Source organism: Canis lupus, chromosome 16, assembly GCF_048164855.1.
Source record: "Canis lupus baileyi chromosome 16, mCanLup2.hap1, whole genome shotgun sequence".
Taxonomy (NCBI): Eukaryota; Metazoa; Chordata; class Mammalia; order Carnivora; family Canidae; genus Canis; species Canis lupus.
The window spans coordinates 11,529,121-11,557,036 of record NC_132853.1 but is presented as its reverse complement, the minus strand read 5'-3'; the positions used below and the strand labels follow the sequence as shown (position 1 = coordinate 11,557,036).

The 27,916-nt window shown below is 64.3% G+C and overlaps 1 protein-coding gene across 14 annotated transcripts in view; it reads right to left on the bottom strand.

The window, feature by feature from the left end:
* Positions 1-6,365: 6,365 nt before the first annotated feature.
* Positions 6,366-27,916, bottom strand: part of KCNT1 (potassium sodium-activated channel subfamily T member 1) — a 60,437-nt gene continuing 38,886 nt past the window's right edge. For 8 of the 14 annotated variants that reach the window (XM_072778636.1, XM_072778637.1, XM_072778645.1 and 5 more), the window contains 27 exons: positions 27,685-27,733; positions 27,556-27,615; positions 27,304-27,378; positions 27,147-27,230; positions 26,458-26,552; positions 25,449-25,629; positions 23,677-23,841; positions 23,378-23,514; positions 22,223-22,286; positions 21,998-22,106; positions 21,388-21,496; positions 20,715-20,864; positions 20,322-20,560; positions 19,888-20,122; positions 18,663-18,768; positions 17,630-17,802; positions 17,192-17,263; positions 16,780-16,914; positions 16,428-16,539; positions 13,234-13,335; positions 12,833-12,916; positions 12,612-12,740; positions 12,277-12,297; positions 11,458-11,782; positions 10,274-10,336; positions 7,441-7,525; positions 6,366-7,340 (listed from right to left, as the gene is read on the bottom strand). In XM_072778636.1, the coding sequence (XP_072634737.1) occupies positions 7,220-7,340; positions 7,441-7,525; positions 10,274-10,336; positions 11,458-11,782; positions 12,277-12,297; positions 12,612-12,740; positions 12,833-12,916; positions 13,234-13,335; positions 16,428-16,539; positions 16,780-16,914; positions 17,192-17,263; positions 17,630-17,802; positions 18,663-18,768; positions 19,888-20,122; positions 20,322-20,560; positions 20,715-20,864; positions 21,388-21,496; positions 21,998-22,106; positions 22,223-22,286; positions 23,378-23,514; positions 23,677-23,841; positions 25,449-25,629; positions 26,458-26,552; positions 27,147-27,230; positions 27,304-27,378; positions 27,556-27,615; positions 27,685-27,733 (3,280 nt within the window). In that variant the 3' untranslated portion in view covers positions 6,366-7,219. The other 6 variants (XM_072778638.1, XM_072778640.1, XM_072778639.1 and 3 more) reach the window with 5 other exon arrangements.

Here is a 27,916-nt window from a genome sequence, read left to right as displayed (position 1 = left end):
TAAACGAATTTCAAGTATACGATGCATAAGTTTTTGCAAAGCATTTGGTCCAAGTTTTAATTGAATGGTTCCCAACATTTGTCAGCAAATCCTCCCTAGAATATTTTGCTCATGTGCTGTGTTTGTCCATCGTTATCTTGTCCATTTGAGTAGGAGTCGGCTGCCCAGTGGCCTGGCTGTGTACCTGCTGCCACCCTGCTGGGGTGACATGAAGGTGAAGCACAGTCAGAGACCACTGGCCAGGTCGAGAGGGACTGCTGTTTTCATAATTGTGTGTGTTTATTCAGATCAGACCTGGGGCAGTGAAAAACACCTGAGTTTACCAGGCAGTCTGTTCCTTGTCCAGGAGAGCGTGCGTTCCTTGGGCACACACTGACCCAAGGAACATCACAGGGATGTGCGGGCATCACGGAGGCCACGTGCGGGTTGGGGCACAATGCGTCTTTCCCTCGGGGTCACACGGGCCGTTCCTCGGCTGGTGCGAAGTGCGGTGTCCCGAGGAGCCAAGAGCGGGGACCAGGCTGGGGACCGGGGCTGGGCAATGAGCACCTGGGCGAGGGGTCGTGGAGGACATGCTCCCCTGGCTGTTGGTGCCCGGGTTGGGCCCCCAGCCCTGGATGGGCATAGTTAGCAGAGGTGGCTCGAGCTGGCCCTTCTGCCCCCAGATGGATGTTGTCCAGGAGGCCATGTGAGTGACCCCTGCGACCCTGAGACTGCTGGGTGGGGAGGCTCAAGGCCTACACGGCCACACCGAACCCTGTGGGGACCGGCGCGCAGGAGCCTGGGACAGCAGCTGAGCAGAACCACTGCCCTGGTCCTTGTGGGTCTGATATCAGACGTGGACCGGGGTCCCCCAGGCCGGGGAGGGAAGGGCGTGTGCTCGGCGGGGCCCTAAGTACCCCTAGCCTTACGTAGGCCACACGAGGCCGGCCCATGGGAGGGTATCAGGTGCCTTCAAGGTGGGAATAATCAGGGTGGCAGGAGGATGAGGTGGACGGTCTTTGGGAGCGCATGGGACTGCCCGGCCAAATAGGCCCCTGCTGGGCCACAGGGGATCTGAATGCCCAGGAGAAGCTCCCAGATGGGCTCTGCACAGGGCCAGGGAGTACACAGGCCAGTCTCAGGGACCTCAGGTGCTGACCAGGCAGGTGGCGTCTCGACAGTGTGGGCTGTTCTGGTTGCTGATCCCCGCTGACCCCCGCTGACCTCCACTGAGGGCTCAGCACGGCATCAGGCCCAGGGAGCAGCCGGTGAACAACTGGCCTTAATTCCGGTGATGAGCATCCTCAGGGGACTGGAGGGCGGGATGGACGGTGGGGGGCGGTGCTGAAGGTGTAAACAGCCAGGGCCCGGGCATGTCAGCTCCTCAGGACGGGTGGCACGTGGTTGTGAAGGCAGCCCCATCACCTGTACGCCGCGGAGCAGGCCTGTGGACGCCCACCTGCACCATCAGGGTGACGCTGCCTCGCCCACCTGCTCCCCTCGCAGATGTCTGGGCGCCCTGTGTTGAGCATCTGGAGATTGGTGCTGGAGGTTCTGTTCTTTAAATGTGAATCTGCCTTTTCAGCCTGAGGGATTATTAGCAGTCATTTGCTGCCATCCTGACATGTTCGCTCTCCAACAAAAGCTGTTAGCACAGAGCTGGTTCAGAGGCCGCGAGGAGGCTGCTCGTCTGTCACTTGGGTCAAGGCAGGCAGAGGGCCTCACCCTGAAATGTGAAGCCAGGGATGCCAGGTTCCCCACGAGGGTGGGCAGCTCTCCCAGGGCCCGCGCCGCCCTGCAGGGGATGCTGGGTGCTCCTGCCTACTGGGAATTCTGTTCTTACCTGGACTAGGAGTGCATTCGTTAAATAAAACAATCCCTGCTTTTCAGACAATTAAATGTGATTTTTGTTTATTTAGAAACTAAGAGTTTCACGGAAAGTATGAGATGTGTGAATAGTTGGGCGCTGAGGGCCGAGGGGCACGGCTCACGGCGCCCCGGGTGTCTGCGGGCTTGGATGTCACACGAGGGGCACCGGGTCCTGTGCTGGCGGAGCGGCAGGGATGGTGAGGACGTCCATGGTCTCCAGATGCACCGAGGCCTCAAGTCTCCGGGAAAGAAGCCCCACTGGTCCTCAGACAGTCGTGACTTGGGAGATGCTCAAATGTTGGGGGAGACGCGGCGAATGCATTTGAGGCCCATGGGGAGGGTGGGGTGCTCTGGGCAGACGGTGCAGGGACAGGGAGGGAGACGTGCCCATGGGCTCTGGTGTCTCAGGGCAGGTCGAGGGCAGGACTTCACCCTGTTCTGGGTGCCCAGAGCCTGTGTACAGCTCAGGGGCTCGTGGGGGGCCCGTGATCCGGCTTCGGGGTGGGAGCCTCGTCCCGGGTGTGTGCGGTCACACGTGCGTGCTCCTTGGGGGCATCCTCCCAGCCTGTGCCCACCGTTCCAGGAGATTGGTTTCATTGCTTGGTGCTTTTTTCTTAATTCATAGAAATTTTTAAAATAACCTAAACAGGAATCTTTGATGACGCAAGTTGAACATAGGCCAAATCGTGGCTTTTTTACTGCAACTGTTGGCGTTGGGAGCACACCCCTATCTCTCAGGGCTTCTATGGAGCATCTGCCTGCTCAGTGGGGGAGAGTGTGTCCCTGTGTCCCTGTGTCTCCACGACCCCATGTCTCCGTGTCCCCATGTCCCCATGTCTTGTCCCTGTGTCTCCATGTTGGTCACTTCAGTTTTCCTCTTTTGTAAGCTGTCCCAAGTTTTTTTGCTTATTTTTCTGCTGGATTGTCTGTCTTTTTCTAATTTATTTACAGCAGAAAAGGTTTTGAAGGTTAATACAGAAAAGATAATATGAATGGCTCATTCTGTGGCTTTCTATGGTCCTATTGGCATCGTGATAAACAGACGTCATTCAGGCTTATTTGGCCCAATGATCATAGTTCTTTCTGGAGCTACCATGAGTTTATGGAGCTGTTTGGGAAGTGACTTCTCACACCTGGACCCTGGGCTTCTGTGTTTGGGCCTTTGTACCTGGCACGGGCCTCTGTGGCCGAGTGTGAGGCAGCAGCTGGTTCCGTGTGTCTGTAGAGGCCTGATGGCCCTGAGCCCTTTAGACACCTCCTCCGCCCCCAGCCTCCCGCTGTGACATGTCAGACAGAGGGATGGCCCCACAGGCGTCCACGGCCTCATCCCCAGAACCTGTGCATGACTGTGCTCGGTTGATGGTGAAGGGAGTCAGGCTGTGGAAGGGACTGGGCTTGCCTGTCAGCTGACCTTGAGACGGGAAGTGACCCCGCTTGTCTGGGGAGCCCAGGATGTCCTCCGATGTGCGATCAGAGGAGATGTGGCAACAAGGGGGGGCATAGAGTGCCACGGAATGTGGCTGCCCTCCAGGGTCTGGAGAGGGCAAGACAACAGATGGTGCCCTTGCACTTCCCGACAGGACTGAAGCCTGTGCACCTGGATCTGACCAGTGAGGTCTGTGCTGCCATCCTGAGCTCCAGACCTGGCGAGACAGGACATTCGTGGGGTTGCAGCGGCAGAGGATATGGCATCTGCCTATCTCTGCACCCTTCACCCAGGTCTTACTTCCTGGGGTCTGCTCGTAAGTCGTGATATTTGGGAAAGCAGGTGCTCCCGCCAAGAATGTCTTGAATCTGGGATCCCTGGGTGGCTTAGCGGTTGAGCATCTGCCTTCAGCTCAGGGCGTGATCCCGGGGTCCTGGGATCGAGTCCCACATTGGGCTTCCTGTGGGGAGCCTGCTTCTCCCTCTGCCTGTGCCTCTGCCTCCCTCTCTCTCTCTGTGTGTGTCTCTTGTAAATAAAGAAGATCTTAAAAAAAAAAAAAAAAAAGAATGTCTTGAATCTTCTGGAGTGTCACTGTCTACGTGCTCACAAAGCCATCAGAAACTTGCAGTCTTATATGCGTTTGTTAAAAATTAAGACTGAAGAAAAAACGAAATGAGCTTTCATCGAGGAGGCTAAAATAATAGTAAAAGTTGAAGAAATGCAGTGTGTTGACGAACTAACAGAACCCAGCAGAGCCAGTGGGTGAAGCCAGCGCAGCTGTGCACCAGAGCCCGACAGAGGAGGCTCGAGACCCGGGTGTTGCGTCCACTTCCTGCAGAAGCCGAGCTGAAGTCACGCTTTTGGAAGATTAGGACGCCACACTCAGGAATGAGACCGTCATGGTGCAACTCACAGCGACAGCGTGAGAGAGGACACCGCAAGCTGACCAGGCGCTGACACTCTCTACCTGCTCCTACGTCGTCATTGTGCGGTTACAACTTGTGTCATTTGATGCCACCTGCCGGGGGCCCCCAGCAAACCCCATGTTGAACAGGAAGGATCTCCATGTGGGTCAGGAGGGAGGCCTGGTTGCCTCCGGCTGCTGTGACTGGCCAGGGTTTCCCTGGACCGCCTCCCCCCCCCAAGCCTCCATCGTGAGAGGAGGAGAAACGAGCTGTGACGTGGGACTCCCCTTGGTTGCAACAGGAAGAGCCTGCCCTGCAGGAGGAGGAGGAGGGACCCCAACAACTCGGCGAGGCGGCCTGACCCTGCCCGTCCTGAGTTGCAATTCCCTGCTATTCTCAAATAAACTCATTTTACCACTAAAATAGCTCCCCCGCTGCCCCACAACGGTGTTTCTTTTTTTAAGGTCAACAAAAGGAGGGAAAAGGAAAACCCAAGTCATTATTTGCAGAAATGTGAAAGCCCTCGTAGAAAAGCAAAAACGGACAGACGGCAGGTATTGGAGTCCAGCGAGGTGGCTGGTTGACAGCCTCCGTGTGGACCAGTGATTCGAGACCCACTCGTAACGAGCTGTGTCAGAACACGCACTGTGCAGACGGGTCAGGAGGAGCGAGGCTGGCGTGTTGGAAAGAGGCCCAGTAAGGAACCTGCAGGTGCTTAAGGCACTTGGAGGTGGGGCGGTGGCCGGTCATCGACACCGTCCTCCCATGTGGGTCTGCAAAGGGACTGCAGCCCTGAGCACGAGTCCCCAGAGACTTTGCCCAAAGCTCAGTGAGCTGATCCTGGTCTGGGTCAAGGACAAGGAAAAGACGGCCCTGGATCTGGTGCCTCTTGTCCACCTTCACTTCCCCGGGGTCCCACGAGCTCAGCACAGCCCTGAGGAGGCACTGGGGCCACCTTGGAGCTCTGGGCGGAGGGTGGGCGCCCCAGGACCCCAAGGTGGGCTGCAAGGGGGGTCTGTGGCAGATGCCCACACACCTGGGACAGAAGACTGCAACGGGAGTGGATGGAGACCCCATGTTTGGGGGGGTCCCCAAGCTCCTGCTGACCTCATTGGGGGTGCTGCCCCAGGGGTCTGGGATGCCAGCGGTGCTCCCCTAGCCCCACCCAGCCCCGGACCAAGATGTCAGTGTGCGGCCTGCCCCACAGGTCCCATCCGGCATTCAGCAGCCGTCTTCCTAGGCCCGCAGCCCAGCCCGGCCTGCTGCTTACAGGACACCCCAGGGTGTGCACCAGGGTGAGGACGAGGCCTGGGATGTGGGGGGCCGCCTGCCTCAGTGGTCCCGGGGAGCCTGCACGGGCTCGGGAGCTCCTCCTACAGACACCCGGCTCCTGCCCCTTGCTGTTGTGTCCTCCCTCCTGCCTTCTGCTATTTTGAGGGCATTTTACACAATTCTGTATCGTTTCATCTCCCAGCACGTCACTTGGACTCTTGGAGGCGTTTTGGTGCATCCTCTACTTCCACGGGTGGGCCCAGCTCGAGCTTTGCAGGGCATGTCCCCCCGCCACCCCCAACACCCAGGATGGCGCCTACGGCTGGTGCTGGTGTGGGAGGAAGTGCTCACCGGCACAACCCCGTGAGCCACAGACACCCCGCTCGGCCTGGGCTGGCCCCAAGCTGCCACCCCAAGGGCTGGCAGATCACCGTGGGCAGGAGTCCCGGTAGGCCGGGCGTGGGGCGCACACCCCTCCCTGCTGCAGGCCTCTCTGCTGCCTTCTGGAGGCTGCGTCGACCCTGCCCCTTCACCCAGCTTCTTGGGGTATGCTCGTGACCAGCAGCACCCCTCAGAATGAGCACGGATGTCCTCGTGCCGGTGCCTGTCCCCGTGGCAGCCCTACCCAGCAGGTGGGTGCCCAGCACACAGGTGCTGGACTCTGGCAGAGCCGGGGGTCCCTGTGCTCACCCTGGGGCCCCCACCCTGCACTGCCTGGCTGCCCAGTGGCCACAGGGCTTGCTTCCTGCTCCTGGCGCCGGCCTGCAGCATTGCCCCGGGTGGGGGCTTCCCTGCAGGGTCGGGTGGGGTAGGGGCCACAGCAGGTGGGTCTCACCCTCGAGTTTGGGGGACCGGGGGTGGGCCCAGGCTTAGAGCACGAGGCCACAGAGGTAACCCCCCATGACCGACCCTTGTATCTGCAGACAGCATCCATTTAATAGAAGGTTCCAGCATTGACCGTGCAACACCTGCCACAGTCGAAGGGAAGCCCAGGGGCAGGTCACAGGTGACGGGTGCTGCGTCCTTCCTCCGCAGACAGGAACCAGGGCCAGCAACCCAGTGGGCATTATGCTTCCGGTCGGGTGCGCGCGGGCATCCAGCGGCCGTGGACACGTGCCCCCCCACCCCTGGGACGCCTGCGGGGCTGCAGCAGTTCACATGAGGCCGCAGCAGGGGGACGTCTTCTTGTTCTGAGCCACAGAGTCCTTCGTCGCCGGAGCCCCTGTAGGTCAGGGGGGCCCTCGAGCAGCCCAGCCCCGGGTAGGGGTACCCTGGCCGAGCCAGGAGACCCTCCCTGGCTTCCAATGTCCGTTGTGCTCCCGGCTGCCGTCTCCTGCCCACCGCAGGGAGCTGGGGCCTGTCCGGGCTGGAGCAGGTCCACGGGTGTCCACACGTGGCCGTAGAGCACGGCCTCCACGTGAGCCGGTGAGCATGCAGGGCCGTGTGGGAGCGTGTGGGGCTGCCGGGGGCTCGGCCCCTCCCCTCCCCACGCACCCAGCCTCCCCCTGCAGCGCAGCCGTGGTGGGCACCCCTCCCTCCGCCGCAGCCAGACCTGGTCACGAGTTGTGGTCCGACGTGTGGGGATGCAGGTGGCAAGGTCCGTAAAAACAGGTTAAAAAGGCCACCCCGCCGGCCTCTCTGGGTGCTGGGGGCTCACTCCTCCCTCAGCCCCATGGGTGAGGCCACTGTGGCCGCGGCAGGGACCCTGCCCTCCATGCAGTGTGATGCATGCCGACGTGGGGATAGGACTCCTCCCGGGGCTGTCTCAGAGCTGCGTCTCGTCGCGGGTCTCGGGGTTGCAGGAGGCCAGCCTGTGGCTGCAGCTGCTCTTGCGGCTCTCGGCGCTGCTGGCCACGTGGGCCAGGGGGTCAGAGCGAATGAGGTACCTGCGGGGGGAGCATGAGAGCCCTGAACGCTGCCCTCCCCCCGGGCCGGGCACCCAGCGCAGGGACACGGCGTCTGCTGGCCGGGGGACAAGGTACTCACACGATGTCGTTGGGCTCCAGCCTCGTGTCGGGTGGGGGGTTGATGAGAACGTAGGAGAGTGTGTTCTGGTGGTCGTTCATCTCATCTGTAAAGGACACGGGCCCCAGGTGGTCACGTCTCAGCCGCTGCCCACCCTACGCGGGGCCAGGGGGCTCCGGGCCTCCCGACAGGGCCCAGGCAAGGGTTGGCCATGAGGGGCAGCAGCGCTGGCTGCACCCACACCTGCGCAGCCAGCAGCTCCCACGTGGTGGCCCCAAGCAGAGGCATGGAGCACACCTGCCGCCTGCACACACCTGACCCAGCCAACCTGCTCGTTGCCCTGCACCCCCACCCCCGGGCCGGGCGAGCCACCCTCACCCTTCGCTTGCGTCTGCTTTGGATGCACGTCCTCTTTCCCCACACCTGCTCCTGCAGCATCAGCACGCAGGGTCCCCCAGGCCCCTCCCCACAGATGGGCCCCTCGGTGCGCGCGGGGCCAGCCTAGTGTCCGGCTCACGGGTGGCTGTGGGGATGCGGCCCAGCGTGAGGGGAATGCGTTCTGGGACCACGACGGCCTGTGACCTCAGAGAACCCATGCGGCTGTATCTAAGGCACCTTCTGACCCAGGGCGGCCATCGAGGGGATGGCCCTCCAGCAGGGTCTGGCCCTGGTGGCCCACGCCCCGGGTCTTGTCCTCTCTGCACCGGCCAGGCCCCCAAGGAAGGGATTCCCTGGGAAGCAGGAGAAGCGGCCAGTTGGCCAGCTTGGCTGGGGCTGTGTCTGGGCTCCAAGCCGAGGAAGTTTGAGGCTGAGTCTGAGCCTTGCAGCTTCCTGGGCAGGCAGGGACCCTGGCCAGCCTGTGTCCACTCAAGGGTCAGCTGGAGACTGACTCACTCTGCTCGGCGACTGCGGCTCCCTCTGCTCCTTTCCCACGACCCGCATCAGGGGCCCTGGGGTGGAAGCTGCCAGCCTCAGAGCAGGGTGGCTGTGTGGGGAGTGCACAGCTCCCAGCCCTGGGCCCGGGTGCATCTTCGGGGGTGATTCAGGGAGCATGCAGGGTGCCAGGTGGAGGGGGAGGCGGCTCCTGGAGACTCACTGCGGGCATCAGCGGGACGGCCATGCAGGCACATGCACGGGGTTGGGAAACAGAAACTGGAGAGGCTGGTGTTGGGGCTGGAGCCACTGGCTGCCCTCCCAGTGCCCACGGGCCCCCCTCCGCTGCCAGGTAGCCCGAGCTGGGCGCCCGTCCCCACTTGCTGGCCCTGCCTCGTGGGGCCATCTCCACCCAGCCTGGACCCTGTTCCTCCGTGAGGTGATGACCAGCAGAGCCTGGGGCCGCACGGAGCCAGGCCCGGTTTGTGTGTCTGGGGGTCTGGGCTGCGAGGGGGGTGCGTGGGGTGGGGACCCAGTGGTCGTGCCAGGAGCTGGCAGGTGCTGGGTCACTAGCCCCTGACCCTGGGTTCTCCAAGGCGGGTCAGCTACACTGGGACGACTGAGCTCGGGTTGGGGAGGGGGCTGATGGCAGCTGTCCTGGCCAATGACCGAGGGAGGTGTCACCCTCCTCTGCCCCCACCCCCTGCTACTCTGGCCTTCCCCGGCCTCCATCCCACAGACCAGTGCTTCCCTCGCCCCGTCCCCTGGCTCCTGACCCCCAGCCCCATGCCTGACCACCTGACCACCTCGAGGCTGGCAGCGAGCGTGGGGAGAGGGTGCACAGTGGCAGCAGAGGGCCATCCACCAGATGATGCCCTCCCGGGGGCCTGGCTCACAGGGCTCCCTGTGCTCTGGTTTTGCATCCCACCCCAGGTACTGCTCAATGTCCACACGTGGGGGGACCCTCAGGAAACACCACTGAGTTCTGCTGACCCTGCAGGTGAGGCCACCCTGGCCTGGGAGCCTCGTCGGGAGGCACGAATGCGGCTGGGTACAGGGGGCGACCTGTTCATGGAAGCTGCTAGACGTGGACCCATGTGGCCCCGGGGCTCGTCCATGAACGCCATCACGGTTCCAGGTTAAGGAGATGCCTATGCTTATGGGCTCGGGCCCCGCTGGGCCAGCCCCTGACAGCACCCTGACAGTTCTCCCTACTGGGCCCGACCTGTCTTCCAGCCCACAAGGACCAGCCCCTTTGGGGTCAGCCCTGGACAGGGGTTAGGGGAGCCACTCCAGGCGCCTGGACATGAGCTTGGAGTCCCAGGGAAGGAAGGAGTCCTGACAGCAGGGCCTGTGGCCTGGACTGACTCCTCGGGGGTCTTGGGGCAGACCTGGGGGCATGGACAGGCTTTGTCTCAGGCAAAGAGGATGGACTGTCCCTCTCGAAGTCCCACTGGGGAATGGACAACAAGGGTCTACCTGACTCGGCCCAGGGGAGAGCAAACCCCGGTTCCCGAGGTGCTGGCCCAGCCTCACCGCACTCCGAGTGCGTGTGAGGAGACCCAGGCTTGGCACCAGCTGTCTGGGTGCCTCCCTTGGTCTGGGTGAGTTCAGGGTCCCCGGGATCTCAGGCCAGCCGTGGTGGGGTCAGGGCCGACACATGGACAGTGGGGCTTGGCCTCAGAACCCAGGGGGGTCAAAGCACTGGGGAGCCCTGGAGCACACAGTGACGTCGGGGTGTCGGCATGGACTTCACCTTCCCCAGGGTCAGTCCCGCCCTCTGCAGACGCAGAGGAGGGGGTCAGGGTCCCTGCGTGACGGGAGGGGGGGTCCAGGAGCGTGGAGCCCTGCCTGTGGGGACCCTGTCCTGTCTCCGCTCCTGTCTGCCTGCCTGCCTGCCTGGGCACTACTAGGCTGCCCGCTGGCCACGGGCTGGCTTGTCCCCTCGTGTGGCAGCTGACGTCCGCTGGAGCAGAATTACCTTGCAAATATCCCAGGTTTACCCGATTCATGACATCACTGGCTGTTAAATTTGCTACATCCTCTACGGAACACAGAGGGACAGACAGAGACAGAGAGAGAGACAGGTCAGCAAGCAGCGTGGCGGCCGGCAGGGCGGTGGGGGTGGGCCAGCCAGCGGCACCCGAAGGCCATCCACACGGGGACAGATGGCAGCCAGCGCCAGCCGCCAGGGAAGCGAGTTGGTCTGCAGCAAAGTGGGTTCCCCCCTGCCAAACTCTGGGGAAGGCGGGGGGCACGTGGGAGGGGCGCAGCCCTGGGGTCGCGGCCCAGTACTGCTATCTGCTGCTCCCCGCCGAGGGGCCGCGCACACCCCCGGAGTCCTGGCATCTGCTCCCCCATCATCCCTGAAAGGGGGGACAGCACCAAGGGGCAGGGGGCGCTGAGCGAGACTGAGGTGAACCGTGCAGCCTGGCCTGGCGGGCGGGAGTCGCCTGGCCCTCAGACTCCAGCCTGCCGTCCCACCCTAGGGGGGGCACCAGGGCCCCTGACCTGGGCCACACAGGAAGCAGGGCGGGGAGAGCGGCAGGCAGAGGCCCCGAGACGAGCCCAACGGCCATGGAGGCTCGACCAGCCCGGCGTGTGGGTGCGGACGGGCAGCAGTGGGGACCCCGGCGGGGACCCTGGGTGCCCCTCGGCCGACGGAGGCAGCACCTCTCGGCTGAGCTTGGGAACTTTCCCAGATAAGCTCCCCAGACATGGGGCTGCCGACAGGACCCGACACCTAGCGGTCACTGCCGAGGCAGGCGGCTGTGTCTCGGGGGCAACTGTGGGCCCGACACGATAGATGGAGGCGAGTCCCAGCCCTGGTCCAGCCCCCCGACGCGCCCCACAGGCCCCAGCGGCTGGGAAGGCCAGGAGGGGTGGCGGCGGGCCATCGGGTCTCCCGCCACCGTCCTGCTCTCCGCCAGGACACAGCGCCCGGTGCTTCTGACCAGGTGGCTAACCTGTCCCCGAGCAAGGACTGCGCCCGGCCCGGCCCCCCGTCACCGCTTCCTGGGGTCCCGCAGGCCGGGCTTGGGCTCTCTGCAGCTGTTGTGCCTCGGATGAGGAGACCGAGGCCCAGAGCGCTGAGGCCAGGGCTCAGAGCCAGGCCTGGGGGCTCCAGCGGGCCTCGTGGGGGCCCCGCGGCGCCCGGGCGCTTACCGTAGCCAGTGGTGGGCAGCCCCAGGTGCTTCATGCGGTTCTTGACCAGCTCGGAGAGCTCCTGCCGCTCGGAGCGTCGGCACAGGCTGAGCCGCTGCTGGCTGGCCCACTCGGCCGCTGCCGCCTTCCCCGCGGCCTTGGGGCCCTTGCGGCTCAGCTTCCGAGCCCAGTGCAGGCTCTTGCGCCGCAGCAGTGGGTGCTCAGCAGGGTCTGCACCGACCCCGTGCCGGCTGTGGGTGCTGCCACCAGCACCCGCTCGTGCGCCCCAGGGCCCGGTCACTTCCTGCGTGTCCTGGCAGTCCTCCACGCTCACGGAGATCTGGGACTGGCCGAGGTGGGGGGATGATGGGGATGGCACCCGGGGCCCCGGAGGCGTGAGTGCCTGCCGTCCCTGGCCAGCGGGGGTGCCAGCTCCACGCTTTTCTCCTGAGCCGCCGGCCCCCCAGGTCTATCCCCGTGGACGGGGCTGCTTCCTTCCACCCACCACGGACGGCCACCCCATGTGCCTCTGACTCCCCTTTGCGCAGAGCAGGAGGGCAGGGACAGGCAGTGTGGTAGAATGGGGAGTGCCAGTGGGGACCCCCACCCGGGCAGCTCCCCTGAGGGGCTAAGGTATGGAGGTAGGTCCAGGCCGGCAGGGAGGAGGCCGCCTGCCACGATGGGACCTCTCTGAGCTGCGCCACGGCCAACCATCCTGGGGACATGCTCCCTGATCCGGCTGTTGCCCAGGGCCCACAACCCCCAGGCTTGGGGTGGGGGAGCACAGCCAGGACACCACGCATCAGCACGGCTTCATGTGAGGCTCAGGGGGCCACTCACCTGGGCTCTGAGGTCATGGGACTGCAAAATAGACCAGAGGTTCCTGGGTGCTGTGGGCGCCTCTGCCCCAGCCCCCAGCCCTGGACACTGCTGAGCCCCTCGTGGGCTCGGGACCAGCGTGGCAGGCTGCCCACAGTGGCTCCGGCTCGTCCTCGAGCACCCCAGCCCCACCTGAGGGTCACAGCCATCCAACCACATGCGGGGGACACATGACCCTGACCCCAGGCTGGCCAGACAGCAAAGGCCAGGACCCCACAATTGCACATGGCGGTGGCAGCATATGGGCAGCTTCAGCGCAAGCCCCCATGTAAGGAGCACCCTGCCCCACCTCGAACCTCTGACGTGGAGAAGACGTGGCACTCGGTCCTATAGATGCCGATGGGGATCTCGGCGCTGGAGGAGCACAGCTTCTGGAAGAGGCGGCCGTACGTGCGGATCCACAGATCTTCCTCAGTGACTTTCATCTAGAATGAGTGGGGCCCTGAGCTGGAGAGCCCCGGGGAAGCCCTGAGGACCACCCACCTGCCTGCCTGCCCACCCGGCCCCGTCCACTCACAGCGCAGAGGTAGCCGGAGCCTGGCGTGGTGTCGAGGCCCAGCAGCAGCCTGGTGATGGAGATCATGTAGTCCTTCACAAAGGACTGGTCGGAGAGGGAGGCTGTGGTGAGGTGGGGGCACCCGGGGACAGGCCGTGCCCCTCACATGCCTGCCAGGTGCCCACAGCCTCCCACTGGGAAGCCTTGGCCAGCTTCAGTAGTTCACTTGGCCGTGTGTTTGGTCAGAAGGGATTGGAAACCCAGGGGCTGCCGAGAGGAGGACTGTGGGGGACGCCAGGGGCGAGCATGTGCTGCTCGGCTAGGACCCAGGACGGACGCTTGGAACTGGGCTTGGTTGGCTGGGGATGGAGAGGAGGCTGGGGCTCCCACTGGGCGCCCCCTCGGCCCCTGACCCTGCTGACCTGGTAAAGCAGCGTGTCCAACATGCTGATGCTGAAGACGCGGCCTGCAGCGAATGGCAGGCGGAACATGAAAGCCAGGTTGGAGCCATTCTCTCGTTCCCTCTGCAGGAAGGGGGGGCCTCAGGCTGGTGCCTGCACCACAGTGGCTCAGGACAGGTGGCTGGGGTGCATGCCGGTGCAGGCTGAGTGCCCACCAGCACAGGCCAACCTCAGGCACCAGCACCTGACCTCAGGCACCAGCACCCGACCCCGGGCACTGGCATGGGCCAACCTCAGGCACCGGCACCCGACCTCGGGCACCAGCACGGGCTGACCTCGGGCACCAGCACTCGACCTTGGGCACCGGCACGGGCCGACCTCAGGCACCAGCATCCAGCTGTGTGTTCCCCCTCAAGATGCCCTGGAGGCCAGAGCTCAGCAGGAGGGACCAGGGCCCGCCCCCCATGGTGTGTGACCTGCACATCCCAGGGGCCCACATGTGCTCTGATGCTCTGCTTCTGGCTTCTCAAGATTCAAAATAATCTTAGTAATTTTATCCCCAAGCTTGTGTGTTTAAGTGAAGTCGGGTGGGACAGTGGAGCGGGGATGTGCAGAAATCATTGGAATGCGTGCGCTGCTCCCGCATCCCTGCTCCTCCTCCGTGGTGCCCACGATGCTCCGTGAGCACAGAGCTCCAGGACCCACCGAAGGAGGCTCCGCAGCTGCAGAAACAAGTCACTACAGCTTCCAGCTGGGCACAGATCCAACCTCGCAGCTCCACAAGTCCAAGTCCAAAGTGCACTTCATGGGGTGGCATGCAGGGGTCAGCGGGCTGTGCTCCTCCTGGTGGCTCCAGGGGACAGTCCTCTCCTGTTTTCGTTTCTAGAAGCTGACGGTGTCCCTCAGCTTGCAGCCCTTCCCTCTGACCCCACAGCCGGCAGCGCGTCTGCCAACACTGACCCTCCACCTCCCTCCTGTCAGGTCCCCAGTGAGGACGTCAGGTGCACTTGACAACGCAGGACCATCCCTGTCTATAGGGTCCCTCAGCCACACACGGTGCTCTGTCTAGACCATGACCAACCTCTAGTTGGGACCATGGTACCAACCCTGTCACCAAGATTCATCAGCCCACAGTCCCCTTCCCACGGGGACCAGACTCACTGCAAAGGCAGAAGGCGGGGCAATGGACACAGGAGACCCAGGAGCTGCCCAAGGGCCTTTCCCGCCCGTGTGACCTCCCCAGCCCGCTGACGGCAGGGGGCACAGGGTGTGGGCATCGGGGTACGATGCTGTGGAGCAGGTTCTGGCAGCGTTGCCCTGTCCGGGGAAGCGAGATGCATCTGGCACGACACACACCATGTGGCTCTGCAGGCCCAGGCCCGAGAGCAGCCTCACACAGGTGCACGGCGACACCTGCATCCTCACCAGCGGTGCCATCGGAGGAGCACGCGGGATCTCAGAGGTGGCAGGGGAGGTGCCGGGCTTTGCGCCTTTAACAGCACGTCCCTGGCCTTTCCGGCACGGGGCCTGCGTGTTCATGCAGCCAATTCTGTGGCTGGCACAAGAGGGACTCAAGGCTGTGAGCAGGGCGGGCCTGGCGTGGACAAGCCGCTCCCGTGGGCGGAAGGGGTTCTGTACAGCTGGGTCCCGCCTCCCTGGCCGTCCCCCTGCTGTGCCCAGGAGACCCCTGGAGTGCCTTTCCAAAAACTTGGTTGTCGTCTCAATGTTCCTTGAAGCAGAAGACACACATGCTCTTATAAAAATAAAAATAAGCTGCCGCCGTTAATTCTTTAAAGACATGAGCCCAGCTAGTCTTGCTGCTCCTGTGGGGAGACGCCGCTCCCTGGTCGTCTGTCTGAGCCATCAGGAGGCAGGCTGTGCCCGGAGGGCAGGGGACCCACAGTGGGGGGCCCTGGCCCACATCAGTCAGGAGGAGCCAGAGCTGTAGTCACACACGCTGGCAGCCAGGCCCAGAGCACGAAGCCACACGATGGGGCCCACATCCTGAGCGAGGCAGGGGTACACCTGCCAGCAGAAGCAGGCCTGACCGCCTGGAAGCCAGTGTCCTGGAACAGGCAGTGCGTGAGGCCTCGGAGGGGTGGCGTGTGAGGGCCAGACCCCCAGCCTAGAGCCTGATGCTGTGCCAGCCACCCCATCCTTGCTCCGGTGGGACCAGAGCATCTTCCTCAGATCCCGGGCAGCAGCCCCAGCGTTTGGACAGAATCTGGGCACGCTGGGGCTGCTGAGGCCAACATCCACCTTCCAGTCATTCCAGTAGACAGACGCTCGGCCCACGGGCGGCCAATGGCCTCGGGACCAGAACCAGCCCTGGGGGCCTAGCAGGACACACTCCAGGGAGGGCCTGGGTGGGACGGGAAACCCAGGTCCCTCTGGCCACTGTGCCGAGCCAGGAGCCCCTCTGTGTCCTCCAAGGGCCTGAGGCCACCTGCCCAGCTTCCACCTGCCCCTGCGGCATGCAGAGTGCCAGGTCCCTGGGGGCCCCTTGGTCGGCCACCAGGTGGGAGGCACCTGTGCTGTCCACCTGGGTTCAGGGTGAAGCTCAGTGTTGGTGGCCCGGCTGAGGCAGAGGGCGGCTGTGGGGCCAGCCCAGGCCCGGGAGTGCGGGGCTCACGGTGAGTGCCCTCTGCTCCCTGGTCTCGCCCTAGCGCGTGGCCTGTTCCTTGCTGTGTGGTGCTAGTGCTGGTACCCAAGTGGGGGAAATATCGCCGGGACCCGCATCCCTGTTGGCCAGTCCCTGTGCCCCGGAGCTCCACACTGACACCCGCTGACGCCCTCATCAGGGCCCCAAGAACCGACAGTGGACCTCACCCTGCCCTGGCTCCACCGTGTGACCCGAGGAGACTTCCTCTCTAACCCTGTTCTTTGTGAGCACCTGGCCTGAGGCCAGTTGTGTTTCCATTTGGGCGTCTTCAGCGTCCCCCGTGCTGGTTGTTATGGACTCGACAGCAGCCTTGGCCCCGGGCACAGCCAGGCCTGGACCCTGCTTTCAGGGGGCCATGTCTGCCCCTGGCCTGGGTGACACAGGAGCCTCACACAGGAGCTGAGTCCCCATCTCTTATGCCCTCTGGCCAGAGAGCAGGTGCCTGGGCCGCCCATGGCCCCTGTGCCCACAGAGCCCCCTGCCCACCCCCAGGCTCTGCATCCTGATAGCTCAGGTGGGGCAGGGGGAGGGAAGGGAAGATAGGGCTGCTCACCTTTTCCAGCTTGGAAAGAGCCAGAGAGTAGCTGTCCTTGGCTCGGAACTGCATGAAGCGCATGTTGGAAGGGTGGGTGAGCTCCGTGGTGATGCTTAAGCTGGGGAACAGCCTGAGGGAGGAGGTTTGGCGGGGGGGGGGGGGTCCCCTGGTCACAGGTGGGGGAGGTGTTCAGGAGAGGTCCCCCGGTCACGGGTGGGGAGGGGGTCAGGACGGGGCCCCCTGGTCATGGATGGGGGAGGAGGGGTCCAGGGCGGGGTCCCCTGGCACAGCTGCAGCTGTGGGGTGGGCTCCCTGATGGCTGGAGGGCTGGCCCAGGACCAGCCCTGGCTGTGAGCCCACGGCCTCTCACCGGAACATGGTCTGCACATTGACAATGGTCTTGGCGTCAGCCATGTAGTCCTCCTCTGCGCTCATGGTGCTCTCCTTGTCTACCACCACCAGGTTGTCCGCGTAGATGATGCCACACTGCAGCAGGCTGTCCAGGCTGGGGGAGAGCGTGTGGCCAGGGGTGGTGGATCAGGGCCAGGCTGGGGGTCCTGGGAGCTTCCTTTAGGTGCACCTTGCCCTCCCTCCCCCTCCATGGGGGGTGGTCTGCAACCACCTGACCTCCCCACACCTGGGGAGCGGGAGACTGGAGGAGGGACAAGAGAGGAGGGGAGAGGATGGGAGAGGAGGCGCCGAGGAATAGGCTGATGCCCCCACTCCACTCTGGGCTGTGCAGGGACATGGTGAGGACACGGCAAGGTGGTGCAGCATCTTACTTGTCCACGGAGCCCTCCATGTAGTAGACCATGGGGAAGCAGCAGATGGCCTCCAGGAAGTGGTGGTCAGGCCTGTGGGGAGGGCAGGTCCTGGGGGTGCCTGTCCTGCTCGGCCGCTTGCCCCCCACACCCAGCTTGGGTCCTGCTCCGGGTGAGCAGGGGACCCCAGGCCCATGGATTGTCAGGCCTGGGGGGGTCTTTAGAGACGGGGAGGGGGCTGATCTTTATCTCACCCAAGGGAAGACCAAGGCCCCAGGGCCGGGGGACTTGCCCAGGTCAGACCCTGGGCTCCAGAGGCAGAGATGCTGGGGGCAGGCGTTGGCCCCCTTGGGGCTTGCAGTGGGCAGGGGCAGAAGGAGGAAGAGGGGGTGCTCCCCAGGACCAGAGGCCCAGGGGCAGCAGGGGAGGGGCTGGGCATCTGCAGGCAGGCGGCCTCACTTGTTGTCCAGCAGCAGCACGATGGGGTTGAGCTCCTTGCGGGATCTATAGTAGGCGCGCAGCGGGACGATGAAGTTGTACAGCCCGTTGCCCGCCGTCTCCGCAGAGACGATGATCAGCTTGTTCTTGAAGCCATAGGCCTTGGCGTCCTCGTAGCTGTTGTGCTTGCAGCCCTGCGGGGAGGCGGGAGGCCGAGGCAGCCCTTAGTTGCAAATATAACTGTGTTCCTTTACCAGTAAAACCAGGGTTAATTGGGAAGAAGAGAGCATTGCAGTTCGGTTGGGAGAAGGGGTGAGCTGAGAGGGGCTCCTCTATACTAAAAGTCCCTTGGGGGAGCCTCTCCCTGCGGCCCCGCCGGCGGGTGAGGAGAGGCTTCTCGAGGCCCAGTGGAAGGGGAGGTGCTGCCCACAGCAGCACACTGGCAAAGCTAATTGGACAAGAGACACCAGGCGACGGGCAGCTCAGTGACCGCATCTCTACGCACCTTCCCACCAGTGACTCACTCTCCACAAAGGCGAAAATGGAGGGACCCGGGTGACCACTTGTCCCACACGCTCAACATTGGCGCCCCTGGGGATGTGTCATGCCCCCAAGCACACGTGTCACCTTTGGACACTGGGCCCCGGGGTGCACATGCGGGGTCTTCTCACGAGAAAGACCTTCTTCTTCACGAGAAAGGTCTTCTCGCAGACCCCCCCCACCCGAGGGCAGTGCCACCAAACCATGGCCCACGCCTCTGAACGCCCAAGCCAAGTGAGATGAGGACGACGGCAGGGCGCAGCGAAGGGGGGAACGCGCTGCGGTGGAGGACATGAGGCCTGTGGGACGAGGGGTGCGCTCCAGGCGGCCAGGGACCTGCAGGGGAGCTGAGGGACATCCCTGCTCTCAGGTGGCCCCACATCTGTGGAGGACGGGAGCAAATGCACACATCTGGACAAAGGTCAGGATCTCCTTCTCCTCTTGCAACTTTTTTCCATAAGTTTGCAATTCCCTCAAAACACAAAGTCACACAGAGCGCAGTGGGTCCACCCACCTTGTCCAGCCGCAGGCAGCAGAAGGGCGCCTTCACAGGCAGCAGGTGGCATAGGGTAGGGGAGCTGCCGATGTAGGGCGAGTTGGGGGGGTAGCCCTTCACGTACCTGGCACGAGAGACAGGGGGCTCCAGCTACATCTTAGCCCCCTGCCCTGGCCCCGGCCACCCCGGCCTGGCCACCCTGCCCCAGGCCCCACAGCACAGCAGGGCCATCCCTGGGGGCCACATGGAAGCACTAGACCCCGTGGCTTGGGCCCTGCTCTGGGGGCTGCGTGTGGGGGGAGGACCACAGCCTTTTCCCTGGGGCCCAAGGTGAGAATCCAGGCATCCTGCACATGCACACGCATACACGTGGACACACGTATGAGCTTACACAGGGCCTGGAATCGTGGGCATGACCTAACGGGACTCTGATGGCCAGTCGTGCCCTCCCCGAGGCCCTCAGCACCCCAGCTGTGGCCAGATGCTGGCCCTCGGCCTCTCTGTGCTGGATGCCCTGGGCTGGGCTCCCCAGCAGCACCCAGTACACACCACACGGGGGCGGCACCTGCCACAGCCAGACCCCCAGCAGCAGGAGCGGATCTGTTCTGTCTGCAGCTGGCTTAAGGGACACGGCCTCAGTGGCCAGCCACGCCACCTGCCCCTGGTGTCCAGCAGCCCTGGGCACCCTCCTGGATCTCAGAGCTGGTCCAGTCCATCTTTAAGGCACATTCGCTCCATCGAGGAGCCAGAGGCCAGGGGCAGAGGGGCAGTGGCCACAGCCTCGCTGGGGCAGCCCTGGCACCTGGCTGTGGCCCTGCAGTCAGGGCGCTGTCTGTCTGTCCAGGCCCAGGCCAAGTAGCTGAGGATGGGGCAGCAGGAAGTCCTGGCCCCAAGGCCAGGGCAGAGATGGCTCAGGATGGCCCAGGGGCCTCCAGGCGCCTCACTGAGGCCCCCCTCCCTGTGACCTGCATGGACGGACGATGCTCAGCACCACCACCTCCGCGGAGCAGGCCTGGTATGGAGGTGTAGCTGCCCAGGGCTCAGGAGGAACGGGGGAGGGGGACAGGCGGCACAGCTAGGCTTTCACACTGTGCAGAGTCCCTCCCCACAAGGGTCCATCTGCCAACACGGCCTCCCATGAAGTCCCAACTCGGCCCATGGGGACACTTCCCTCCACACATGCTGGCCGCAGCCCCCAGCACCGCCCCGTAAGAAAGCTTCTGTCCCTGCACATGGCACTTACTCCACCACAGACAGCCCCTCATCATCCGATGGCGTCATCTCGTCCTCTGACTGGTCACTCAGCAGGTCGCAGGGCAGCAGGGCTGAGCTATCGGCCAGCTCCAGAACAGGCGCAATGCTGGGCCGCCGGCTGCCTGAGCCGTTCTCTGTGGGCAGCGTTAGCTTGCCGCCTCCACCGCCCCCGCCGCCCTGTGCTGGCCGGCACTCCGTGTTCTGGAGGTCCATGGCCACTGTCCCTGGAACAGAGCGGCTGGGCTTGGAAGGCAGCCCCTCTCAAGGCTCTCCAGGGGGCGACTGGCCCCCAGAGCAGAGGGGGGACCCCGGGAACAGGCCAGCCTCCCCGCTCACTGGCGTTGCCCATGCCGATGAGGGCCCTGCGGGAAGGTGGGGACAGCCTTGTGGGACAGATGGGCAACCAGGGACCCGGGGCCTCACCCATGGAGGCGACGATGCTGTGCATAGGCAGGCGGGAGGAGCCGTCGTATAGGCCCTGCCCGGAGAGGCCCTTCCTCTTCTGCTTCTCCTCCTGCTTGAAGATGAAGGCTGAGTTCTCCTCCTTGGTGATGTTGATATAGAAGCAGGTGTCCGAGGCGGCCAGGATGTGCCGGGGCCCAGGGTTCAGCAGGATGCTCTTGTTGTCCTCCCGCTTCAGCCCGATGAGGCACACGCCGTACCTGGGTGGGTGGGTGGGGTGGGGTGGGGTGGGGGCGGCTCAAGTGGGTCGGGCGGATGGTGCCACAGGGCACGGGCTGACCATCAGGATGCCAGAGCCCCCAGCCCCCAGGGCACCCCAGGCCCCTGCCCGCCCCCCACCACCGGAGTGCGTACTTCTTGTGCGCATGGAAGGCGGCGTAGGTGAAGCTCTTGCCCTCGTACTCGCGGAAGAACTTGCTGTCACCCATGCGCACGTGGTACACTTCATTGCCTGAGCAGCGTCCGTACATGCGCTGCCACTGCTCTGGGGACTCTTGGCCTTCCCTGGGGCCAGGCAGGTGGGTGTCACCTAGGCAGGCCCACCCTCCTGCTCCATAGGGGCTGCCAAGGGCCCCCACCCCTCCCCGGGTCAGCTGCGGGCTGTGGGTGGAGGCCCCAAGGCCAGCTCTGACCCCTCCCTGCATGGCTAAACCTGGGCAAGGGGGAGGCCTGAGGGGTCACCCGAGCAGGTTTTAAAAGCTATAAACACAATGGTCTGACTTGTAGGGGGTGCCCACGTGTTTTGGGGCTGAGTCTGACCTTGGCGGCCTGTGGGTTCTCCTGGGAGCTCCAGGCCCGCGTCTTGCACCCCTGCCTGGGCCCCCCCAGGAGTTGAGGACCTTCATGAGGGGCCCCCCACCTGGTCCCTGGGGAGCCTCCAGTGGTGCCTCGGGTGAACCAAACGCACCTTCCCCCCAGCAATCCAGGGCTGTCCCATCACCCCGTCCCCGCCCTGCCTGTGATGCCCAGCAGCCCCCTGGCTGCTCCCTGCCCCGCCCCTCCCACATCCCCCCGCCCCCACACTCACTGGCCGCGGGATGTGTGCACCAGCAGTGTGATGAGCGTGGACGTGGCAGGACAGATGCAGTTGAGAGCCAGCATGGCGTACTTGCACTCCTCCTCACACACCACGTGGTCTGCGGCAGGAGGGGCCAGGTTGCCGCCCCGGCCCCCGCTGCCCCCACAGCAGATGCCTCCTGACCTCCCTGGGGTGCCCCCTTGCCCGCTGTCACCCATGCGCACGTGGTACACTTCATTGCCTGAGCAGCATCTGTACATGCGGACGCTGCCCTCCCTGGGGCGCCCCCTTGCCCGCCCCAGCCCTGCTGTGCTTGACTCCCGCATGGTGAGGGCTCCAGGGCTGCGTGCTGCGTGCTGCCCTGCCCCCGGGGGACCCAGCGGGAACGTGCCCTCCGAGATGCCCCTCGGACGCACCACCGATCCTGGGCCCTGGGTACAGGACGGTCCTCTCACGCGGCGAGACCTGCAGGGCCCCACTGCCCCCCACGCCTTGCTGAGCACACTTAGCCGTGCCCCCGCTAGGCCCTGGCGGGCTCTGGGGGGCTCCAGCCCTCACGAACCCCCCACCTGCCAAGATGCACAGTCACCTGCGTGCATACCCTCAGCCCCCAACCTACCTGCAAACTTGACGTGGAACTTGTTCTCGGGCTTGAGAATCTGGACGTAGAGGGGGCAGTTGGGCGCAAAGTCCTTCACAGCCCAGGCACGCAGGATGGTCTGGTGGTCCTGGGAGCAGCGGGGGGTGGCCGGTCAGCTCTAAGGGTGGCAGCAGGCTGAGGGGAGGGGCTCTGCCCTCAGGTGTCGTCCAGCTCCCGCCCCAGGGCTGGGGGGCCGGCACTCACCGCCGCTGTGCGATCCACCTCATTGCGGCTGCTGAGGATAAAGCAGGCCTCCCCATTGTCCATCCTGCAAAGCACCAGGTCTGAGCGCTGCCTGGACCGTCCGCGCTCCTGTCTCAGACAGTGTCAGGGACTCTGGGGCAGAGGCTGAAGGGGGTGGGCCCTGTCGAGACCCCACCTCCCTCTGGGCTGACGACTTGGTGTCAGGGCACTGACCAGTCACAGGGAGCCCACCCTCTAAGACCCCATTAAGCCAGGGCTGGGCTGGGGCCAGAGTGGGGTGGGCAGTGCTTGGTGGTGAAGATGCCGGACTTTGCCCGCTTGCTGTCCTGTCCTTCCCAAGGTCTGGGGACCTGGATGACCAGTTCTGGTCTCCTTTCCTACCTGAGAGCCGCTGGCTGCAGCAGGGGCATCGAGGGACTGCTCACGCCCCAGGGCAGGGAGGCCTGGTCTCCCCACCATGTCACTCAGTGCCCCACCCACCCTGGCTTATTGCTTGTCCCTGCCAGGCCCCTGCCTCTCTCAGGCTGCTGGCCACTGCCACCTCTGTGCTGGCCTACTCCCTGAGAATTTTATAGGTGGACAGTGGGACCCAGGGCTCAGGAGGTGGGCAGGTGGGCGCCCCAGGCATCTGGTCTCCTGCTTCCCCTTGGCCCCGACAACCCACATTCCATCACAAAGGATGAGCAGAGGTTCCTGGCACGAAGATGTGATGAGTGGGACTCTCCTGGCACATTCTGGAAAGTTCCATCTAACTTAGTCTCCTTGCCTCAAGTCACTCTGTTAATTTGTCTTTAAAAGAAACCTTGCCCACAGCCCGCGTCTTCCCACCTTGGCTCCAGCTCCAGCTACTCCTGAAATATGGCAGCGTCCCCCAGACGCCAGAGCTGTGGGGGTGGGAGTTCTGGCAGCCTGACCCTGGGGCACAGGAGGGCAGGCGCTCCCAGGTGAGGCCAGCGTGGGGCCTGGCTGGCCTGGGCGGGCGGCGGGCACAGAGCTGGAGCTGCTGCCAGTCCTCGATGGCCGGTCCCCGATGGCCCGTCTCCGATGGCCCATCCCTGATGGCCCTGTTGCACACCAGCCGACCCCCCTGCCCCACCCTGGGCCCCCACTCAGACAGGCTTAGGGCCACACCCTCACCCCCGGGCTGCCGCTCACTTGGCTCGCATGAGGTCCTGGTCCTTGAGCGCAGAGCCCTGGAGGTAGATGACCCGCTGGGACCACAGGGGGATCTGCAGGACCCTGCGGACCTGGATGTCCATCTCGGTGGGACACAGGATGACCACATAGTAGTCCTGCAGGTGGGCCCGGGTCAGTCCGGTCACGTGTCAGGACCCCCAGACCTCCCGGGACGGTGTGGGTGACAGGAGAGCAAGGTGGGCCTGCCCATGGTGCGGCCTCGGAGACCCCCTCCCCGCATGGGTGGGGAAACCGAGGCAGCACCCAGGGTGCCTCACCTGGAGCCGCGGGTGAGCATAGAACTCATTCAGGAAGTCCATGAGTAGGTCGATCTTGAGAGAGCTGACACACAAGATCACGTGCTTCTCCGTCTGGGCCCGGTGGCGGCTGTAGTTCCCTCCTGACTTCTGGCGCTCCATCCACAGGTAGACCAGCTCCTCAAACTGTAGGGAGGGACAGCAAGTGCGTTCCAGGCAGCCCAGGGCTCGGGGGGCCATATGAGGGAGGGTCTTGTCCTTCCTGGGAGTGGCACACGTGGAGACCCCCCTACCCACCACAGCACAGAGCAAGGTGCGCTGGCAGCACAGGCCACACACGGACCACCAGGGGCCAAATGGACACCCAGCGTCCAGCCCTGGAGACCAAGGACCATCAGGCAATGCCCAAGCCGGCACAGGACATGCAGGTGACCAGGAGACCTCTGGGTCGCCATCAGCTCCGAAGACCCCTTTTGGAGAAGCTTGAGGGTGTCTTAGGAAACTCTCAGGCACAGTCAGAAATTCAGACTCCCGGCATGGAAGGGCATTTCCAGCACGCAGGGGCTAAGCCCACGTCCAGACTGCGAGGTCTGGGGATGCCGCCCACCCGCCCATGCTTCCTGATGCCGGCCTTGCAACATGTCCTTCTAAATCAGGAGCAAGAGGGACAGACGTGGCCTAGCAAAGGGGGCAGGGCTCCGTGGTCCGCCAGGTTGCGGGGTGCCCAGGGCCTGTCCTGCGGGCTGACTCATCTCCAGCTGTTTCCACCTCCAGCCTTGAAGCCATGAGTGTAACAGCTTAGGTCAGCGGCAGCAGCTCCCCCAGGGGCTCACCTGTCAGGGCCACATGCTAGTATCTCCCTGAAATGGGACTGCGTCTGAATTTATGGCACATCTACTAGGTTCCAGTGACAGGACCCCGTGGCCTTGAAGCACAGGTCCGGCCACACGGCCAGAGGGGCCCAGGGGTCATCTGGGTGGGTTGGGGGCTGTGGGTCACGGGCTCTGGGCTCAGCCTCCTCATCTGTAAGATGGCACGAGGTGTGGGATGGGGGTGACCTGATGGCCTGACCATGCTGATTCAACCATGTCCCCTAAGATTCACGTCTACTCGGGACCTCCCCATGGGACCTTATGTGGAAACAGGGTCTCTGCGGGTGTGACTAGGTCAGGTGGGGTCAGACCCGACTGGGGTGGACCCTCCTCCAACGTCTGGGGCCCCTGAAAGGAGGACAGAGGACACAGAGGGACACGCAGGGAGGAGGCACGTGAGGGATGGGAGGGATGCAGCCACAAGCTCCCGGCAGTTCCAGATATGGGGGCATGAAAGGGAGCCTCCTGCAGGGGCCCCAGGGCAGACCAGGGGACAGGATGTCTGCCCATGGCCATCCGGGGAGGGTGCTCTGCGGTGGCCCCCCCCCCCCCCCGTGGATGGAAACTGAGCGAGCATGCCATGGTCTCAGCAATCCTCTGAGTGCGCTAACTGGGCGTGGACTAAGCCGAAGAACACAGCGAGGGGGTGGGGACCACCCCTTCCATGGGGGTGGGGAGCAGCCGCTCCCACAGTGAGCTCGGCCACATCCTTGCTCCTGAGCATTGGCCCCCAGCCCAAAGGACTGTCAGCCCACTGTCCCCCATGGAGAACGCACCCCTGGCCCTCGCCCCACTGGCCTTGGCCTCACCAGCCCCAGCCCCCACCAACAGGGCCTGCTGTGAAGGGGTCACCACCTCCTGTCCCACTTGGTTCTCCCTGGCCTTGCTTGCTCCCGTGCAAGGCGGGGGGCGGAGGCTCACCTGCAGCGGAAGCACCACAAGGGCCACGCAGATCATGATGACCACCAGCAGCTGGGATGGCCAGATCTTGGGCGTCACGTCACCATAGCCCACAGTGGAGAAGGTAACGATGCAAAAGTAGAAGGCCGTGAGGAGGGACAGGTTCTCACCTGCTCGCTCCAGGTGCTGGATGCCACAGGTCCTGGGGGTCCGGGCAGTTGGAGGGCTGCGGGTAGGGCCTCGGCCACCTCCCAGCCCCTGGGGTGGAGCCCTGCCTGCCCATGGGACCTCAGCACCCGTACGCTGGGCTGAGCGCTGCTGGGAAGCCTGAGGCACAGGGCAGAGCCCAGGTGCCCTCATCACTGCCAGGGGGACCCCACCCCCGAGTTCTGAGTCCAGCTCAGTCCACGTGGGCTCCTGATGCCCCCACCCCCAGATCAGCCCTGCAGATCTGCCGCCGGATGGTCTCTTCCAGCCCGTGGCGCTCTCAAGGCCCCTGGAAGACGTGCCCTGAGTGCCAATGCAGAGCTGCACTGGCGAAGTGTGGGCCTGGGGACCAGGGGGTGGTGGTGGTGTGCCACCAGCGGTGAGCCCCCACATGCCACCCCACCCCTCACCCTCACCCAGGAGGTCACACTGGGCGTCGGGCTTGCCCAGCCCTCCCCTGGGCTCAGAACCGGACAGCTCTACTTCCCACACCTGTGACCCGGAGTCCCAGTCCCCACACAGAAGGTGCTGATGGCAGGGCCTAGGGGGCCCCCAGTGCATGCCATGGGGTAGGCCAGGGAGATGCCTAGAGATCCCCCGGGGCCCAGGTGGATGCCCTGGCTGCTGGGGGTGAGCCAGCTGGGTGTCTCCGCTGAGGTCTGCGGGTCCCCAGGGTGTGGGAGAAGCACGTGGCCCTCTCTCTCTCCTCCCGGGCCTGGGGCCTGACTGCCACCTGCCACCGCCAGGCCCTCCTGAGCTCTTGGACACCAAGGCCCAAGGCCCGGCTCTGCCCCAGCTGGTGGCCCCTGCAGGGCACACTCACCCCGTGAACACCAGGCAGAGCAGCGTGCAGAACAGGATGAGGACCTGGTTGAACATGGCCGACTGCGTGCGCAGGATGGCGCGGTGGAAGTCGTTCTGCGGGACACGGGGCTGTCAGGGGCGCAGCGGGGACCTGCCACCGAACCCGGGCCCTTCGGCGGTGCATCCCAGTGCTCCGGGTGAGAGAGGGGGTGGGGGCCCGCTGCGGACATCTGCACTCAGCCCCCTGCTCCCCGCAACCCCCCTGCGTCCCCCGGGTGCAGGGCCGAGGGCACAGGACAGGAGGCGCCGGCTTTAGTCAGGATGGGGGGTCAAGGGGGCCTGCGCTGGGGCAGACGGCTCCTGCTGCCAGGCTGCTAAGGGATCTTGGCCAGACATTCAGCAGAGGATTTGTCCATGGCCCTGGGTCACGTGGGCCTGGTCTCTGTGGGCCACTGGCCCTCAGCCCCCATCCCTACGCCACGTACTCCTGGTCAGGCAGTGCTCCAGGCTGAACCTCCTCTGTGCCACGGAGGCCGGGGCTCAGTGATGGGCCTCAGGACAGAGACAGGCCTCCCACGGTGACCGCACACTTCTGCCTCCTGGGACACCCAGGGCAGGGAGCCAGCTCCCCGGGGGTCCCAGGACAGGAGGGCGGGAGGATGGGAGGACAGGACGACGGGACGACAGGAGTGGCCCGGCATGGCTTACAATCATGTTTTCCAGGGCATGCTTGGCCAGCCAGCAGTTCAGAAACACAGGGATGAACAGGTTCCTCAGGGGCGCCCAGAATATCTGTGGAGGAGACGGGTCAGGGGGCTGGGGCTGGGACTGGGGGAGCCCACTCCTCAGCCGGCTGCTCACCCACCGTGACAATGAAGGGCAGCGTGTTGATCATCTCCAGGATAAAAGAGACACGGAAGATCTGCTCCCAGATGTTCCCCTGGGGGCCATGAGGGCAAGAAGAGAAAGACAAGCCAGCCAGGAGGTCAGGGAGTGGGGGTAGGACAGGCCAGCCAAGTCAGGGAGTGGGGGGGAGGCAGGCTAGCCAGGAGGTCAGGGAGGGGTCAGAGACGAGGTCAGAGGGTCAGAGGGGAGGCTCAGGCCAGGGGGTACTCACTTTGTAGCTGAGGTAAATGAGCAGCATGGTCTCCAGGAAGCTTATTATGGCCACGATGACCTAGGAGGGGCGGAGACTGAGTGGGGCTGGGGGGGGCAAGGCCCACCCGGAGCCACGCCCCCCACTCACCTGAATCGCCCACAGAGTCATCTTTCTTTCCACCCAAAGGATGGGCGCCCTGGGGAGGGAGGGAGGTGAGCCTTGGGCTGTGGCCCCCAGCCCCCCGGGGATCTGCTGACTGCTAGCTGCTGCTCAGGTGGATGGAGGGTACCAGCCACCCCCCCACCCCCCCCAGAGATAGGAAAAGGACAGGACGGTTGGTCAGGATGAATCAGGGATCAGGATGGGTGGAGGAGGTTCC